Source organism: Rhinolophus ferrumequinum, chromosome 3 (genome assembly GCF_004115265.2).
Source record: "Rhinolophus ferrumequinum isolate MPI-CBG mRhiFer1 chromosome 3, mRhiFer1_v1.p, whole genome shotgun sequence".
Taxonomy (NCBI): domain Eukaryota; kingdom Metazoa; phylum Chordata; class Mammalia; order Chiroptera; family Rhinolophidae; genus Rhinolophus; species Rhinolophus ferrumequinum.
The window spans coordinates 27,249,276-27,266,553 of record NC_046286.1 but is presented as its reverse complement, the minus strand read 5'-3'; the positions used below and the strand labels follow the sequence as shown (position 1 = coordinate 27,266,553).

Genomic DNA, 17,278 nt, shown 5'->3' with positions numbered 1-17,278 from the left:
CTAATTTGTAACAAATAAGAAATAATTGCAGAGACCATAAAAGGTCATTTGGTAGAAACAATTACAGGCATACCTCAGAAATATTGCGGGTTCAGTTCCAGACCACTGTAATAAAGCGAGTCTCACAATAAAGTGAGTCATAATATTTTTGCTGGTGGAGGGTCTTGCCTTCAGTTTGTAAAAAACGCAACACCTGTGAAGTGCAAAACAAGGTATGCCTGTATCTGATACCTAAATCCCCAACAAACATCCCAGTCAAAGGGGTCATATCCAGCAAGAGTAAATCTCATAGTCCCAGAGAACCTATTCTATTTTGGGGGAATCCTAAATCCTTTTTAGCCAATCAAACTTTGCCTCCCTCTAACTACTACATATTGAAACTAGCTCTTTCCTGTTATCCACAAAAAAGTCAAATCTCGCCAATGTGACAAACTTTCAAGCATTATGGCTGCTATTTTGTCCAACTCTTTCCACTTTCCAGCAGTTTCTTTTCACCACTAATATTTCCAATTCTACAAGGTGTTTGCCTCTCTTTTCTGTCTGCTATCTTCTAAACATACTCTTGCTTTCACTAAAATCCCTTAAAGCAAAATTCAAAATGACTATTTAATATTAACCATCAGTCTTACAGAAATGAAGCTTCATTCTTTTTTTTTTTTTTTTTACCCAGTAATCCCACTTCTGGGTATGAAGCTTTATTCTTAAAGCTAAGTTAGTCTTCTCTAACTTTCAATTAAGAGTATAAACTTTGTCTTAACCAACATTTGCATCTCATTTTCATTACTACATGTATTAAATTTGTATTTTCTTGTTCAAATGCAAGTATCAAAAATAACAACAAAGTAACAAGAGGTTCACTGAAGCACAGACGAAGAAAAACAATCAACAAATATTCCACTTAGAATAATAAACAAAAATAGTGAAAGAAGACCCCAGTGCAAGTATGGAATGAATGTATACGTGCAGTTGGAATCACATGTGTAATTAATTTGCACAGAGTTCACTACCCCCACAAAAAAAGTGCAAATAAGGGGAACAATAATTAATGACTGAAAACTGAATTTTATTGGACCAGTGGTCCCCTGTGCTTAGTTCAATGTACTGTCTGATTGGAAATGCTGTCCAAGAGAAGTACAAAGCCATAAAAACTTGTAAATGTCTTTTAAACAAATCTCAGTGATTCAATAGGGCACTAATCATTTTTCCAGAACAAGTACAATGTAATTTTTTCCAATATTACACAGATGAAATCTGCCTCTAATAATGAAGCCCCACACTGCAGAGCTACAATTAAAAATTTGTGTGCTAATAAAGGGACCAAATCACACTACTGCTGAGAAGCTTGTAACATATATTACAGTACTTTGCTCAGAAGGAAAGCGGTACAAGCTAAACACTGACTGATGTCATACATCATCAATGACAGGAAAGCAACTACCCTGTTTCCCCGAAAATAAGACCTAGCTGGACAATCAGCTCTAATGCGCCTTTTGGAGCAAAAATTAATATAAGACCCAGTATTATATTATATTACATTATATTATATATCGTATTATGTTATACCTGATCTTATAGTAAAATAAGACTGGGTCTTATATTAATTTTTGTTCCAAAAGACACATTAGAGTTGATTTTCCGGCTAGGTTTTATTTTCGAGTAAACACGGTATCACGGATGCATGCTAGCAGAAACTTTCCTTTACTGTTGAAAAAAACAAGTATACAACGAGTCAACATTTAGCAAATATGCAAGATACCAGTAAGAGTTCAGTGATTTTTTGATGTGTTTAAATCTCCAAAAACCATGCTACAGGAGAGCTTTTTTTTCTTTTTTAATTTAGTGAATGATGATTTTGTAAGCCATGATGTAGCCTAGAAAGGACATCGTGGTTTCACTGAAGGATGCAGTACCTACCTACATGTGTTTCTGAATGAACTGCTGCTCTGAATACCCTTGTATCTACAGTGTGTCTGTATTCCCGGTCTTAAGGAAATAAATCACATTACAGCCACTGAACATTTCTTTTCAATACACCATATAAAGAAATGAATCATAAATTCAAGATTTGTTTCACATTTATGAATCATAGCTGTCTATATAAAAGAACATATCTGTTTGTAAAATGAGAGATAAACATTTCTTCGTGACACTATAACGGCAGTTTTTCAAACACCATTTCAATGATTTTGAATACACTCCTTAAGTGGTATATATAAACAACATATTTGGTATCTTGAACCTATTATTTGGGAAAATATTTTTAGGTTAAGGATAAGATAATAGGATTTTTTAGAACATCACTAATTGGTTTTCATCATCAAGATCAAACGTTTCCCCCATACTCAATGATTTTCCTCGCTTACTGGAGTTTAAAAAAAAATGTATTACTGGGTAAATCTAAAAACCACATGCAAACACTGCAGTTACACAAAAAGTACTTTTGAGTCAAAAGCATTCAAAAAGAGAATCAGAATCAGTTTATCTCTCAAAATAAAACAATTAGCATCCTAACTTGTGTGCATTTGACAGAGCACGAAAAGTAATCCTCCATTTTTCCCATTTTTATAAATTTTAATGCTACTTCCATGATTTTTGGAGACAGGTGAAATACAATGCAAGCCACTCAACTATGTCAACAAAAACTGGTCTTTAACAACTACAGCAAACCAACCTGGTATAGTATAGTAGAGAACAAGATACACCTAGCAGTTTTGCTAGCTAATTTAGCATTGTCAAAACTAATGTTACAAAATAACCATAATCTGCAACCTTCACTGGCCTGAGAAATACTGTTAAGGTCATGTATTTTTCCCTGCTAACCTTCACTCAAGACAATTAGTAAAAACCTACAGAGCCAGGTATAAACATCTGGGTAAGAAATATGTCATTTTTATTTTATAGCAAAAAGCTGAAGTAGTTTCTATATGAAAGTTATAAAAGTTGTCCACACAGGGTTTTCCGTTTACAACAAAAATTCTTCTTTGCAACTCTCTTAAATCTAAAATTATTTCAAAACAAAAAAATTTAAAAGAAAAAATTTTAATGTTTCCCATTTTGATATCATTAGAAAACATACAAGCCAAATATCCCAAAGGGCAAAAGAAACTTTGAAGAAACAAAGATAAATTCCCTGCCTGATGGCACAATGAAATCTAAACAATCCTAGACAGAAGAGCTTTATTATTTTAAGTTTCCCTCATAGATTTCCTTACAAATCTTTAAAACATATACTACATATATATTAATACAAACACTTCTACTTCAGAATCAAGATAAATAATTGTAGCAAATAAATTTAAAATAAAAAAATTTAGAAAATTCTACTTAAATTCTTACAGTTAAAATTTACAAAATAATAGAATCATAAACATGTATTAATTAACCATACCTCAAAAAAAAGTTTAAGTACTTCAATAAAGATATTCAAAGTCTTCTATTAGCAAAGGAAATGTTCACCAAACCAAAGAGACTTTTCACATCAATAAAACTTTTCGTATCAATGGAACTCAATTTAAAAATAAAAGACTGCAAGTAGGAATACCAGTATTACCTAAGGGCTGGAATTTTATAAGTAAAGGCGTCTCAACAGGATGATACATTTGTCAATTCCAGGCCCAGTATAAACATCTTTGAGGATAACTGTATTCCCAGTAACAAGCACTTAAGCATTCAGTAAATGTTTTTCCTGAATTTGGACTAAACTGAAATTTTGCATATACAACCAAACATTGTCAGAAGTGCTTGACAATAATTAGATATACTGTACTGTACTGACACAGGAACCAAAGTAAAAAACTTGAACAATGCATACATAAAACAAAATTTTCAAAAACTTTATAACATTTAGAATACAACAAAAACAATGTAAACCTATGCGATAACACAACACAATGTATATAATTGAGAGATACACCATTAGTGAGCAATTCAAAAGACTCAGTATTAAGGCGTTATTAAAATGAAAAGATTCCTAGTAGCCAGTGTTGAGGTCTTCAGGCAGAGTAAACTGACAAATTTAGAGATGAATAGCAGGCCACCTAATCCAAACTTTACTTTAAATATTAAAATATTAAGTAAAAAATAATACAAGAAAATGAAAAATATACTGAAAAACTGTAATGCAGAAAAAGTCTAGAATCACTGAAAAACAGACCATCACCACCTAAACCTGTGAACTACTCTAGGGAACTGTGAGGAAAAGCCTAATTTCATGTGCAGCTGATTTTCTTGTATCTAACGTTAGCTTACAGAATAGGTCAATTGCAGCAAAATTTGTTGTAACATTTTCTTTGTATTATAAAAGAAATCTACATATTTGCCACATATTAACATATCTCTGAAATAATTTACTAAGAATTAGTTTAGCCTACAGAAAGTTCCTTTCCTCAATCTTTCATTGACTTCAACTATGGATCCTAGAATAATGCTCCCCAACAGAAATATAATACAAGCCACATGTCATTTTAAATTTTACCTTTAAAAAAGTTAAAGAGGTGAAATTAACTTTAATAATGTGTTTTATTTGATCAAAAACATCATCTCAGCATGTAATCAACATTTTAAAAAATCTGATGGAATATTTTACATTATTTTTCTCATAGAGCCTTTAAAATCTAATGTGCATTTTACATCACAACTCAATTAGAGCCAGACTCATGTCAAGTGACTGAGTTACATGTGGCTAGTAGTTGGACAGCACAGGTCTAGCATTCTTTCTCTGGTTTTCAGATACATGTAAAAATACCAAAAGATCTGAAATGGGAATACACCATATATTAAATTTGAAGGGCTGGAAGAGGCACCAAGAAAGGTCAATTCAGCTATTCCCCTTGACTACAGCAGGCCTGGAGTGACATTATGTCCCAATTTGCTGGGCAATCCCTATTTGCTATGGAGAGTCCCAATTTATACCTGTTGTCATGATGTAATTAACAGAACCTCCTGTAATTCTCAAAAAGCATTCCACTTAAAATGATAAATTATATGGTTGCCCTATCTATATCCATAATACCCTTGAAGACAATTCCACACTCCTTGGAAGAAAATTTAGTTTAAATTCCAATTCTGATGCCTAGAATAACTAAATTCAAAGGAAATAACCCTAATTCACTACCCTCATTAAAAAAAAAAGAAAAAAAGATGCTGCTAAAAATTCTTTTTATGTTAAATAGCAGACTAAAAAAAAAAAAACAAGTAAGAATTACCTGTTGAACAAGGCATCTGGAAATTGGGGTCATTGCTATCCAAAACAGGCAAACAGAACTGGTTACTTGCAGATCCTAGCATAGGATCCTTATCGCTGAGCATGTTCTTCAGCGAGTCCTCTAAGACATTTTGACTTGTACTAAAATCCTCACAGACTTCATTCTCCAGGTTGGATCCTAGAAATAGGGCATCATCTAAGTGTTCAGTAGGAATTAAATGATTAAATGTATCAACTATATCCATGAAGACTTCTGTGTGTCTTTCAGCCCTATAGAAAGACAAAAAAAATACCATAAGAAATAAAGCTACCAATTGATAATCACCTAAAACCAAATTATTTTAATAGTTTTGAGTCTAAGAACACACTTAGGTATTTTTGAACTGTTAAAAAAAAAAATCCTCACTGTTTTCGAATATACATTTGGACATGTAGAACAAATCTTTACTAAATACTGTTTCTTCATCATGCATGTAGAATATCATTTTACCAGAAATCCTATGCTTACTCAATTCATTATTTTTAGTAAAAAAAAAAAAAAAAACAACTATGTATATAGTCCATTAATTTGATACATTTGAATTACAAGGCTTATACCATAAAAACCATATGTTTTTAACCATAATCTTTTCATAAATTAAGAATCCGACACTGGTTTTACAATAAATCCATATAAAAAAGCTAAAATCAAATCATTTATTGCACCATACTTATTAAAACTGTAAAACAGCCTTGTTTTATTTACAAAGCATTTAAAGAAAAGTAATATAGAGACAAAGTTTTTTGTGGGGGTAGGGGAAAAATGCAAAGAAACTTAAGTAAACCCAACAAATCAACTGAAAAAACTACATACACACAGACATACACATACACACACAGGAGGCACAGATGTGCACACACACACTTTGGGAAGGACCCCTTTTAAGATAAAACGAGATAAACAAGAAAACAATGTAAAAGACACATTTATTTTATTGAGCTATGTGGGGCCTATACAGATATCAAGCTAGTCTATTTGAACTGTACCTACACTGTAACTGGGTATCACTCACCAAAAGTCATCTTGTTCTTTAGAAGAGTCTTAATTATAAAAAGCTGAATTATTTTCAGTATTGGTTTCAGAGAAAACTGAAGCAATGTATTTTGGGGGGAAGAGGGTGTCAACAAAAAATATCTAATAATATTCAGTTAGCTAGAAAATTCCACCAATTAACCAAAATTCCAAAATTTATTAAATTAGCCCAAAATCTACCAAAATGTCCTCCGTCTCTGAATTCTTTCCCCTGTAAAAATAAGAGAAGAGGAAGTTCAAAGATACTCTACAATTTATGGGCATATGTCATATGCTGCTAAACATTTTACCTACATTCGATTCATTTACTCCCAATAATAAACAGACTCCATTATTTTCCTTGATTTAAAAACAAAATGCATTTAAATAATTTAAATGCCTTCCCCAATGTCACAAAACAGAGCCAAGATTCAAACACAGGTTTCAAGGGTCCACAGTCCATGCATGGCCATAACTCACCCTTACATACTGAGCTACGGAGCTAGAAATTGCCTAGATTTGACTCATTAAAGGCTCTTCTTTAAAAACAATTTTCCAACAAATTAGTGGTTACCTGGGGCTTTGGATAAGAGAGGCATGGACTGCAAAGTAACAAGAAGATACTTTGGGGGTTGATGAAAATGTCCTAAATCTTCATTATGGTAGTAGTTTCATGAGTTATCATATCCACCAAAATTAATCAATCTGTTCATTTTAAATGGATGCAGTTTATTGTAACTTCATTTTAAATTTTTTAAAAAGGAAAGAAAATTTCCTAACTCTGACTAAAGTTAATCCTCTTCTAAATAAAAGGATGTCTTTTCAAACTCTGCAATGTATTATATTGAAATAATAAGGCACTGAAACAACAAAACGTTACTATATTTGACTGACTTGCTGGTTACTTTACATGCATTTTCTAATTATAACGTTAAAAGAAAAACTATAGCTCACAATGTTGATGAAAAGTCACAAAATTTTCAATTCCCTAAAGCTATCTAATCTGTAGCTACGACACGCTTAATATCCATACATCACCAACACTCACACTAATTTTTTTATGTTCCAAAGAAATTTTAGTATAATAAATTTCTGGTAATTAGAAATAACTTACAAAAAGTTTACTATTAATAAATGTTTACAAAATTAAGTAGACAGAACTACCAACAAATTTGTTTATCTGAATGTGCTGGAATCCAAAGTTTACCACAGGCCAAAACTACCTCCTCTTCTGAGTGGCATTCAATTAGCAATATTTTTCCCCTCAGATGAATCAAAAAGGGGGAAGGAAGGGAGACAATTCCAGCTCTAGAAACAAATGGTCAACTTTCCTTCTAAAATTGGTATGCTCAGTCTACTGAAAATGCACTCGGTCCCATGTCTGGTAAATTCTACAAACTAAAACTGAGGTTAGCCTTTCTGTTGTACTAACTACTACTGTCTGTGTATGCTTTCAAGTTGTGGGGATATTCCGAACATTCAGAAATTAAGGTCACACGACTCAAAATCACAAAGCTATAAGGAAGACCAACCCATTCAAAATAGTGATAAAAATGAGCAATATTTTTTTTTCAGTAATACTGTTATTAGTGAACAATCCCAAAACTCCTGTACTAAAAGTGCCTTCAGAGCCTATGGAATATTTTTAAATCTCAACAGTAACAATATTTAGTCTTTAAAGATCAATCAAAAAATAGTAAAGCATATTGTAAATAAGATGGGTGAACCAAACTTTCCAGTACTTTTTTTCCCTGTTTGTTCTTTGTTTTTTGCCAAAACTAGCATGACTTATAAAGTGTGTTTCCCTGGATTTAAATAAGCATTATCAGAAAAAAAGTCTTCGATGGTCAGAGAAAGACTGATTATAAGAAAGTTACATTTCTTTAACAATACCTTTAATTTATTCAACAAATAAATGGTAAGCAGCTACCATTGAGTGAAACACCTTTAAAAGGCCAATGAAACTGAGACTCTTCCAAGATCAAATAAATAAACTCAAAACTATGGCTCCAAAGAAGACAATTTCTACAGGAAACATTGCAAGACTAGTTTCTGTGAAATTGGTGTAAATTAATTAAGACTGGTTTTTCATAAGCAGTTCCAACTGGCTGTGGGGGCAATGCCAAAAATGATAGTATACAGCCATCCTACAAGACCATATTGAAAGTAATATTAAATGGAGATCTAAAGTAATTTATTTTAAAAAATCAGTTTCTGATATCAAGTGCTCAGTATCAAAAATAAAACAGGAAGCTGGCCCGGTGGGTCAGGTGGTTGGAGCGCCGAGCTCCTAACACCGAGGTCGTCGGTTCAATTCCCACATGGGCCAGTAAGCTGCGCCTTCTAAAGCTAAGATTTTGAACAATGGCTCACCCGGAGCTCGGCTGCTATGAGCAGCCAGAGGTCAGCGTGAGCTGCAGTGGGCTGCCGGGGGCTGCTGTGTGCTGCCTGGAGCGGCCGGTGGCCAGCATGAGTGGCCGGCAGCCGGTCAGACCTGCCATGAGAGGCCGACTGACGACCGGTGACGGACTGCCTTGGGTGGGCGGGGGGTACTAGCATGGGCCAGGGAGCTGTGTCCTACACAACTAGACTGAGAAACAGCGGCTTGAACCAAAGTGGGGTGGGGGGAGGCAAAAAAAGGGGGAAGAAAAATAAAAACTCTCCATACTAAATTGGAAAACAAATGTTAGTCAATTGTAGAAATACTAACTCACTTAACTTGAACACACTAATCAATGTGGTATCCTGGATTGGATCATGGAACAGAAAAAAGACAATAGTTGGAAAACTGGTGAAATCATTATACAGTCTGGAAATTAGTAATGTACCAGTGTTAATCTCTAGTTCTGATAAAGGCACTAGCATTATATCACATATAACAATCAGAGAAACTAGATAAATGGTAAATAGGAATCTTATACTATGTTTGCAATTTTTCTACAAATCTAAATTTATTTCAAAATTAAGTCCTTTTAAAAAGTGAACACTAATCTAAAATACACACCTGAGATTCCTAGCAATGTAAACAAGATAATCAGATTTAATTGAGAAAAACTGAGTTGATTCAGTATCTGTTTATTAAACAAGACCGTTTGATTTAAATAAATTCCTATTTCTTACATTGAAATTTTACTTAAATGCTTCCTTATATTTAGAATTAGAAATTTAATAATTAAAATATAACAGGTCTCTCTACGGTGTATTTTTACTGGCTAATGATAGGAGGTGTGATCAAACAATATGGTGAATGTTTAAATTTTTAAAAATTTACTACAGTAAAAGACATGTTGCCATTAATCTCTCTCGTAATACTCCCCCTCGCTTCAAACACACTTAGATCGCATCGTTCTTGCCACTTTCTGAAGCAGTTCTGGAAGTCCTCCTTCACGTCTTTAGTTGCCCTGTCCTGGCTGCCTCGATGTCCTGAATCAATTCAAAATGTTTACCTTTCATGGTCATTTTGACTTTGGGGAAGAGCCAGAAGTTGCACGGTGCCAGATCCAGTGAATAAGGTGGATGAGGAAACACTGTAATGTTTTTATTTGGCAGAAATTGCCATATACCAGAAGCAGTGTGTGACATGGAGCCTTTCCGTTGTGATCACAAAATACAGTGAATGCTGCTACTGATGCCAATCAACAGAAAGACAGGGATCTTCAATACAGGAGTCAGCGTGTCATAACTTAGTAACAGTGTGTGACAACTTGTTCGGTGCAGTCAGTCAGCTATGAGCTACGGTTGAGAGAAGGTGTGTTTTAAAGTGTGCTGTAAGTCATCCTCAATCATAATGCTCCGTGTCACACATCACTTCTGGTAGGGCAACTTCTGTCAAATAAGAATATTACAGTGTGTCCTCATCTACCCTATTCACTGGATCTGGAACCCTGCGACTTCTGGCTCTTTCCCAAAGTCAAAATGATTCAAGACATTGAGGCAGCCACAACAGCTCAACTAAAGACATTCACAAAAGAGGACTTCCAGAACTGCTTCAGAAAGTGGCAAGAACAATGGAATAAGTGTCTTCGAAGCAAGGGGGAGTATTCTGAGGTGGCTTAATGGCAAGGTGTCTTTTATACTTTTTTTATTTAAACATTCACCATATTGTTTGATCACACCTCGCATGTACATATCCAATTAATCAAATCAATACTAATAATTTGGGAGTATATACATGCTAATATCAGAAATTATTTCTGTGTCCACAAGTCACACCTCATGTTTACAGACAATAAAATGTATACAGCTAAGTCAGAAAATTGGATAATCTGCTTAATTCAAAATTACCCATTTATTCATGTATTTATTAAGCATCTACTTAAAATATTATCATAGGGACCAGTGAAACAAACCCCAGTCTCAAACTGAGGAACTCACAATCGAAAACAGCATACAGACATATAAACAAATACAACAACATGTAATCACAACAAAATATGAAAGTGTCACACTGAAGGGCTGCAGATAGATCACAGAGAAAGATGAAAAACATGAGGCCAACAAAGGCTAAGCAGTTGGTGTGTGAGCTGAATCGTGGAGGTCCAGAAGGAACAGCATGTGCTAATTATGAAATGGCCAAGTTTGATCTTAATGGACCATTTAGAAACACTCAGAATACAATTAAAAGTATTAGTACTAACATTCTGAATAAAATTTAATCTGAGTGCAAACATATTTCTCACTTTAAAATCCTTGTTTCATCTGAACTCTCATACAATTATACTGCAGCCAAATTTAGCAAAAAGATAAGCTTGAAAAAGCACCACCAACAAAAAAAATTACACTTCTAGAAAATTCCCTTTAAGAGTCAATTTAAATTGAGTAGTTTAACTTTTCAGAAACATCTTCAAAGTAAAACTGTTATTTTATTATATTATGTTCCTTAAAAAAAAAAAAAAAAAAACCAGTACATTTAAGCCTAAAAATAAATCACTAAAGCTATCAAAGGCCCTAACAGGTTGTCTTATAATGAAGCTGTCTCATGCAATCTATATTCTTATGTGTGTGCGTGTGTGTATGTATGTATGTATGTATGTGCATGCGCGCGCACACACACAGGGAGGCAAATACACATTAAGAGATTATAAAATCTATGATGAAAAACTAACCAGGGTTACTAGTGGTGGGGGGATGAGGAGGGCATTCTGTGTATGATGGGAAGTGAAGGCCTTACTAATGGGGCAACATGTGAGCCAAAACCTGAAACGAGGAAGGGCTCCATGCATAAATGGGGAATAGCAATTCAGACCGACCTAAAGGCAAAGATCCTGGGAATGGAACAACCGCTCGGTGCCTCCCAGCTCCTACATCACAATTTAAATTAAGCCATTAATTCATCAGGCATGCTTGCAATGAACAAATTTCTAATTTGTTGTAGTAGTAGCAGTAGTAGAAAAATAAAAGTGCCACCACTACGAATGATAAAACATAAAACGTAATATGCTCTAACTTCATGCCACGCACTGTTCTTCTATAAGCTTGATATCAGTGGTTTTCAATCAGAGGTGATTATAGCCCTCCAGAGGACATCTGGTCATGTATGGAGACATTTTTGCTCATCACAACTGGAGGGCATGCTACTGACATCTATTAAATATACTGCAATGCACTAAGAAAGCCCCACAACAAAGAATTACCCAGCCAAAAAAATAGCGCTGAGATTAAGAAACTGCTTTACGTGTATTAATGTAATCCTCACAACAATGCTGTACTATAATCCCAATTATATGAAAAAAATGAAATTGGGATCAGAGAGACTAAATTACTTGATATAGTATTAGTAAGTGATGGAGATGAAATTTGCACCCAGAAAAGTTCATTCAAGAGTCAGTGCACTTACCATACCCTTTCTCTTTATCAAGTTAAATTCATTGAATGTTTATTCTGTGCCAGACACTGTACTAAATTTAAAATGCATAATGTCATTTAATCCTCACAACCACACTATTATTCTTACTTTATGACGGAGTGGCTAAACCATAGCAAAGTTACATCAAATATTACAGAATAAATAAGTGACAGAGTTGGGACTCAGATCCACTCTGATACTGATACAAATGTTAATTCTTAACCACCATTATACAACACTAAAAATGAATAGCAGGTTATCCTTCCAGAACAGAGTCAAGGAAAATCACTAAATGGTTAAGCCATGGGGTATGACACAATTCTACAAAGTACAAGATTACAAAGCAATGCAACCTAATCACCTGCTCTACACACTCATTTCAAATTCTGGTCCAGTTCCATTGGTTAAAATCTATTGACAAGACTTTGTAAGAAAAAGCAAGAATCATAACTTCTTTCCTGAATTTATCAGGTAAAAAGAACATAAGAATCCATGGTGTCTAACTTACTAGACCAAAGCAGACCTAAGAACCTAGAAAAAGAATTAATCAAGTTCAAGTTGAAACTGGCAAAGCAAAATTACACCAGCCAACCGTAGTTAAGAGTTAACTTCAAAGTTTACAACTATATCCTATTGACATTATGGGAAGCATCAGCAGTTTGGATTAACCACAGAAACATGGAAGTAGCTCATCACTAAAACTATGGACTAGGTAATAACAGACCAAACTAACATGTACTTAGCACATAGTGCCAGGCCCTATGCTAAGTGTATTGTATGCATTATCTCATTAGTTCCTCACAACAACCCTGTGAGGTAGGTACAATTACTATTTCTATTTTACCAATGAGCAAACCAAGACCCAAGACATTACATAATTTGCCTTAGGTCATATACTACCCAGTATACCCAAATTGGAACACAGGCAGTATGATTCCTTAGTCTGCATTTTTAAATTACTACACTTTATGCACTATACTTGCATAACACATATTAATTTTTATGTTCTTAATATACCATTAATTAAATCTTTAAAAAATACTGGAAACAAAGTGAAGTACCCTTTCTCCCAAATAAATTAGGAAATATGCACTTAACTACTCCCTACACAGAAAAAATAAAATGGCTATCCTCAATGTGTGTATAAACACCATTTTAGAAATTATCGACTACAAACTTTGCAATTTATTTTCAGTCTACAATTTTAGACTGTTTTCACGTGGCCAGCGAACACAAATTATGAATGCATTAAAACTATTAAGTTTAGCTTTTCTGTACAATCTGGTATGCCATTCAAACCTGTCTATTAAAGTTAGACTGTGCCAAGAGATTAAAACGTCTGGATAATATTTTGAAGTTTTTACTTAACTTTCTCTTCATCCCCTCTTCACTGTATAAATGATCGTAAAAATTAAAATCCCCTGACCATTAAAAGATGATGTAAATTAAATACATAACGCACGACAATAATTGCCCAGTCTGTACATTTGGCAATTCTTCATACAATGCCTTTTGTAACTCTTAAAATATCTTTCTCTTTTAACTCTAACACAATGACTTAACATCTCCTGTCTTTGAATCTTGTTTCTCAACCTAGACTATGCTTCTGGGTCTCAAATATTTTGAATCAAATCAATACTCTGAGTATCTTTCCCTGTGTAATCAAAAGGCAACAATTGAAGAATATTTTTTACTGTTCTCAAAAATGCAACAATATATAAAATGTGTAACAATTTGTCATCATTTTTGTAGTTAAAAAATAAGATGTCTATGCTTTTGAAAAGAAACTCCAGGATTCTCAGAGGATGCTCCAAGAAATAAGAGAGAATTAGAGCCCAAGAAAAGAAAGAAATCCAAAAGCCACTTGTCAGAAAGAATTCTTGAAATGTGGATGAATGAAAATAGCTAGAAATCAGCACTCCAAGAACCCTGCTGTCCTTGACACTGTGCAGTGAAGTAGTTATGGGTAATCCACAAAACTGAGATGCCAATCAATAAAACTCATCATCTCATTTTTTAGAAATAGAAAAGATCTAATCTTCAGACGAAAATTAAGTAAATAGAATTTCATGAGAAATCGTTCTAAAGCAAAAACAAACAAAACAATGCACATTTAAGAAAGCAAAATGTACCAAAAAGGCAAACGCCATATTACCATGTGAAGGAAGATAACCATTATCTGTATTTCAGTAGCCCACCCCCCCCAACAGAACTATACATAATTTACATTCTCCAGTTTTCCCAAATCTAATCCATACTGTGTAAAAATCTAAACTCTTAAAATAATCTTGCATTAATCCAAATTGTCACTCGCAGCCTTCCGATTTTAATAGTTTTATTAATAAGCTATTACATAAGTCAAAGATTAGCAACCTTTCCAAATTGATTCCAATAATAAATACAATGTAAATTTTAATAAGATGGTATAAAATGATTAATATAAAGACAATTTCCTTTCAATTTTTCTATCCTGAAACTTGCACTTGACCAAAGCTATTTTTCATCTATATTTACAAAGACTCTCTTACAAAGTCTTTGTATATATTTACAAAGACTCTGCATCTCTTAGATTTTACTTCTCTGAATATGCAACAGATGAGTATACCACAGGATTAGCTAAAGTTATCTTCTTCAGTCTATCACAACAGCATGGAATGCATAACTCATTCCATGTGATAGATAAGGAAATTCACTATCTTCCCAAAGGATGCAAAAGCAGCATAATATATTATATTTTCATGCTCTTCAATAAATAGACCTATAAAGCATGCAAGGAATGGGAAAATGTTCCCATCACCAATTCATTTGTTATCCTTTTGACAAATCACCAGTACAGACAGCTATCAAATAAAGCTTAAACACTAAGGTTGTAATTTTGCATACTTAGAAAGTGGACCACTTCAGTTGAGGGAAAGTCTTTCTGCTGCTAAGGAATCTACTGAACTGTGTGTGGTTTTATCAGAGCGATAATAGCTCCTAAAAAGCCCCCTTTAAATTTTGTTACTATCATGGAGAAATGTGGTATGCATTTAAAAACAGTAATAGTGATAATTATGATGATGGCGGTGGTGGAGGGAAAATTCATTACTGTAACATAAATGTTACTGTAAACAGAAGAATTGGGGAAAAAATAACAAATTAGGAAAAGGTCCAGTGGTAGTTAATGTTAAGAATTACTACTTTAAATAACAGATTACTGGTTTAAGTAATTACCTTTACATAACACCTTTCGTGTTCTGGAATGAAGATAGAAATTCAAAAATAAAAGAATGCTGCAAAAATTTCCTGATTATTTGACTCATCTTCTCTTTCCTACCACAAATACAGCTACAAACATTTTCACAATCCCAAACACTTCATTCGAGAATCAAAAAATGGTAAATGAATGAGTAACTGAGGCGTAGCTTTGGAACATGTCAAACAACTGTGGGAAACGAAAGACAAGTTCGACCCCAAAATAGTAACTAAATAGAACAATGTACTACTTAAAGTACTCCCTAAGCAGTTTATCATTTATTTTTATATTAGCTTAAAATAAGGTGGTAAAGTTTTCTGGACATAGCTCAATTATCTATGTTTCATTTTAAATTAAGTCTCTCTACACGTAATAAAGATTAGGACTGGGTAGATAATTAAAGCATTGTTAGTGACCATCTATGATCGTGTTCTACGAATGATTCCTGAATAGCACCCAAAATCACACACTTAAATTACCTCGAATCATAAGTCTCTGAGAAATGGCATTTAAAAACCCGAAGATGGACAAAGGTCATCGGACCCGGCAATACACTGCTGAGCGAAAGCGGGGACACTGGACTGCGCGCGATACCAACACTCTCTCCCTTTCTCCCTCCTACCCGCCCCCCTCCGTGTCAGGTGATCAGTTATTTAGCACCATTAACACGCACGTATCGACAAGTGGTTCAGTAAATTACACGTATAATCATCAATCGGAAGGCCAGATTCTAGCCTCCTTTCAAACTAAGCAAAAGACGTCGACAGTTTGGATCCCGAGCACAAAAGCGCGCGGTGGGAGATGGATGGATAGAGCGCCAACCCCCTTCTCCAAAAGCGGGAACCGGACTCAGCCTCGCAGCGAAGGCCAGTCCCGGCTTCCCAGACCCGGGGCCCAACGCTCGATGCCGGGGCGCCCTTGAGGAAAGAGGCCCGAAGGGCCGGGTCGGGGGCCTGAGGGCCGGGCCTTCCTGGCAGCGCCTCCGTGACTCCCGGCCTGCGAGCCCGCGCGGCGGCAATGGGGCACACTCACCCCTGAGCGCCCAGGAGCCGGGGAGAGGCCGCGGTCCCGACCCTCGCCTGGCAACCTCGCCGCCGCGGCTCCCTCCCCAGCCCTGAGTCCAAACGGTCCCGGGCTGCAGAGGCGCGGCCCCGGCAGGCCGAGGACGTTGCGCAAAAGGCCGGAGAGGCGATTTCCCCGCCGCGCGGGAGAAAGGCGCGGAGTGTCCGCCGCGGGAGGGGCGGGGAGGCCCGCTGAGGCGCCGCGCGTGTGGAAGGGGATGGGGGAGGGGAGGATTGCCCGTCTCCCTGGCCGCGGCCAGAGCCGCAACTCACCCAGCTCCGCCAGACGAGCGCTACCACTGGCAGCAAGAGGAAGATGGTGGCCGCTGCCGCCGCCGAAGAGGAGGAGGAGGAGGAGGAGGAGGAGGAGGAGGAGGAGGAGGGGGCCCGGTGGGTGCCGCGGAGAGGGGGTACGCGCAGGACGTCGGCGTCGCTGCCACAGCCTCTTTTTCCTCAGGGGTCCGAGGGGCTGCTGCTAACTACACTATGCTGGCTTCTGCATCGCCCTCCTTGTCCTCGTTGCAGCCGCCGTCGCCCAAGGCCCGAGGGTCGCTCGCCTACTGGGGACCGTGCAGCGGCGCGAGACCCCACAGCCATCGGCGTGCCGCGGCGGCGCGGGGGTAGGGAGCGAGGCCTGCGTCACGTGACCCCACTGTTTACCGTTCCGGGCCGCGGCCTGCTCTGCCGCCGCGCCTGCGCGCTGCGACACCCCAGTGCTGCGCCGCGCCTCCGCGGGGCCCAGGGCGGCAGCGCTCCCCTGCTCTTCCGCGCCGTTCCCAGCCTACTGGGAATGGGGCCCCGCTCGCGAGCTTCTAGCTTTCCCCTCGCGGGCAGCTCGAAGGGAAGAGGCAGATAGATGGTTGCCTTTCCTCGGTTGTAATAA

General features: G+C 36.6%; 1 protein-coding gene across 6 annotated transcripts in view; it reads right to left on the bottom strand.

Moving 5' to 3' along the window:
- Window positions 1-16,800, bottom strand: part of PHF3 (PHD finger protein 3) — a 74,804-nt gene extending 58,004 nt beyond the window's left edge. The window contains exons 1-2 of one of the 6 annotated variants that reach the window (XM_033098192.1): window positions 16,669-16,800; window positions 5,205-5,473 (exon numbers count right to left, since the gene is read on the bottom strand). In XM_033098192.1, the coding sequence (XP_032954083.1) occupies window positions 5,205-5,448 (244 nt within the window). In that variant the 5' untranslated portion in view covers window positions 5,449-5,473; window positions 16,669-16,800. Of the gene's footprint in view, window positions 1-5,204; window positions 5,474-16,366; window positions 16,557-16,668 lie in introns of those variants that run through there. The other 5 variants (XM_033098176.1, XM_033098185.1, XM_033098199.1 and 2 more) reach the window with 5 other exon arrangements.
- Window positions 16,801-17,278: the final 478 nt, after the last annotated feature.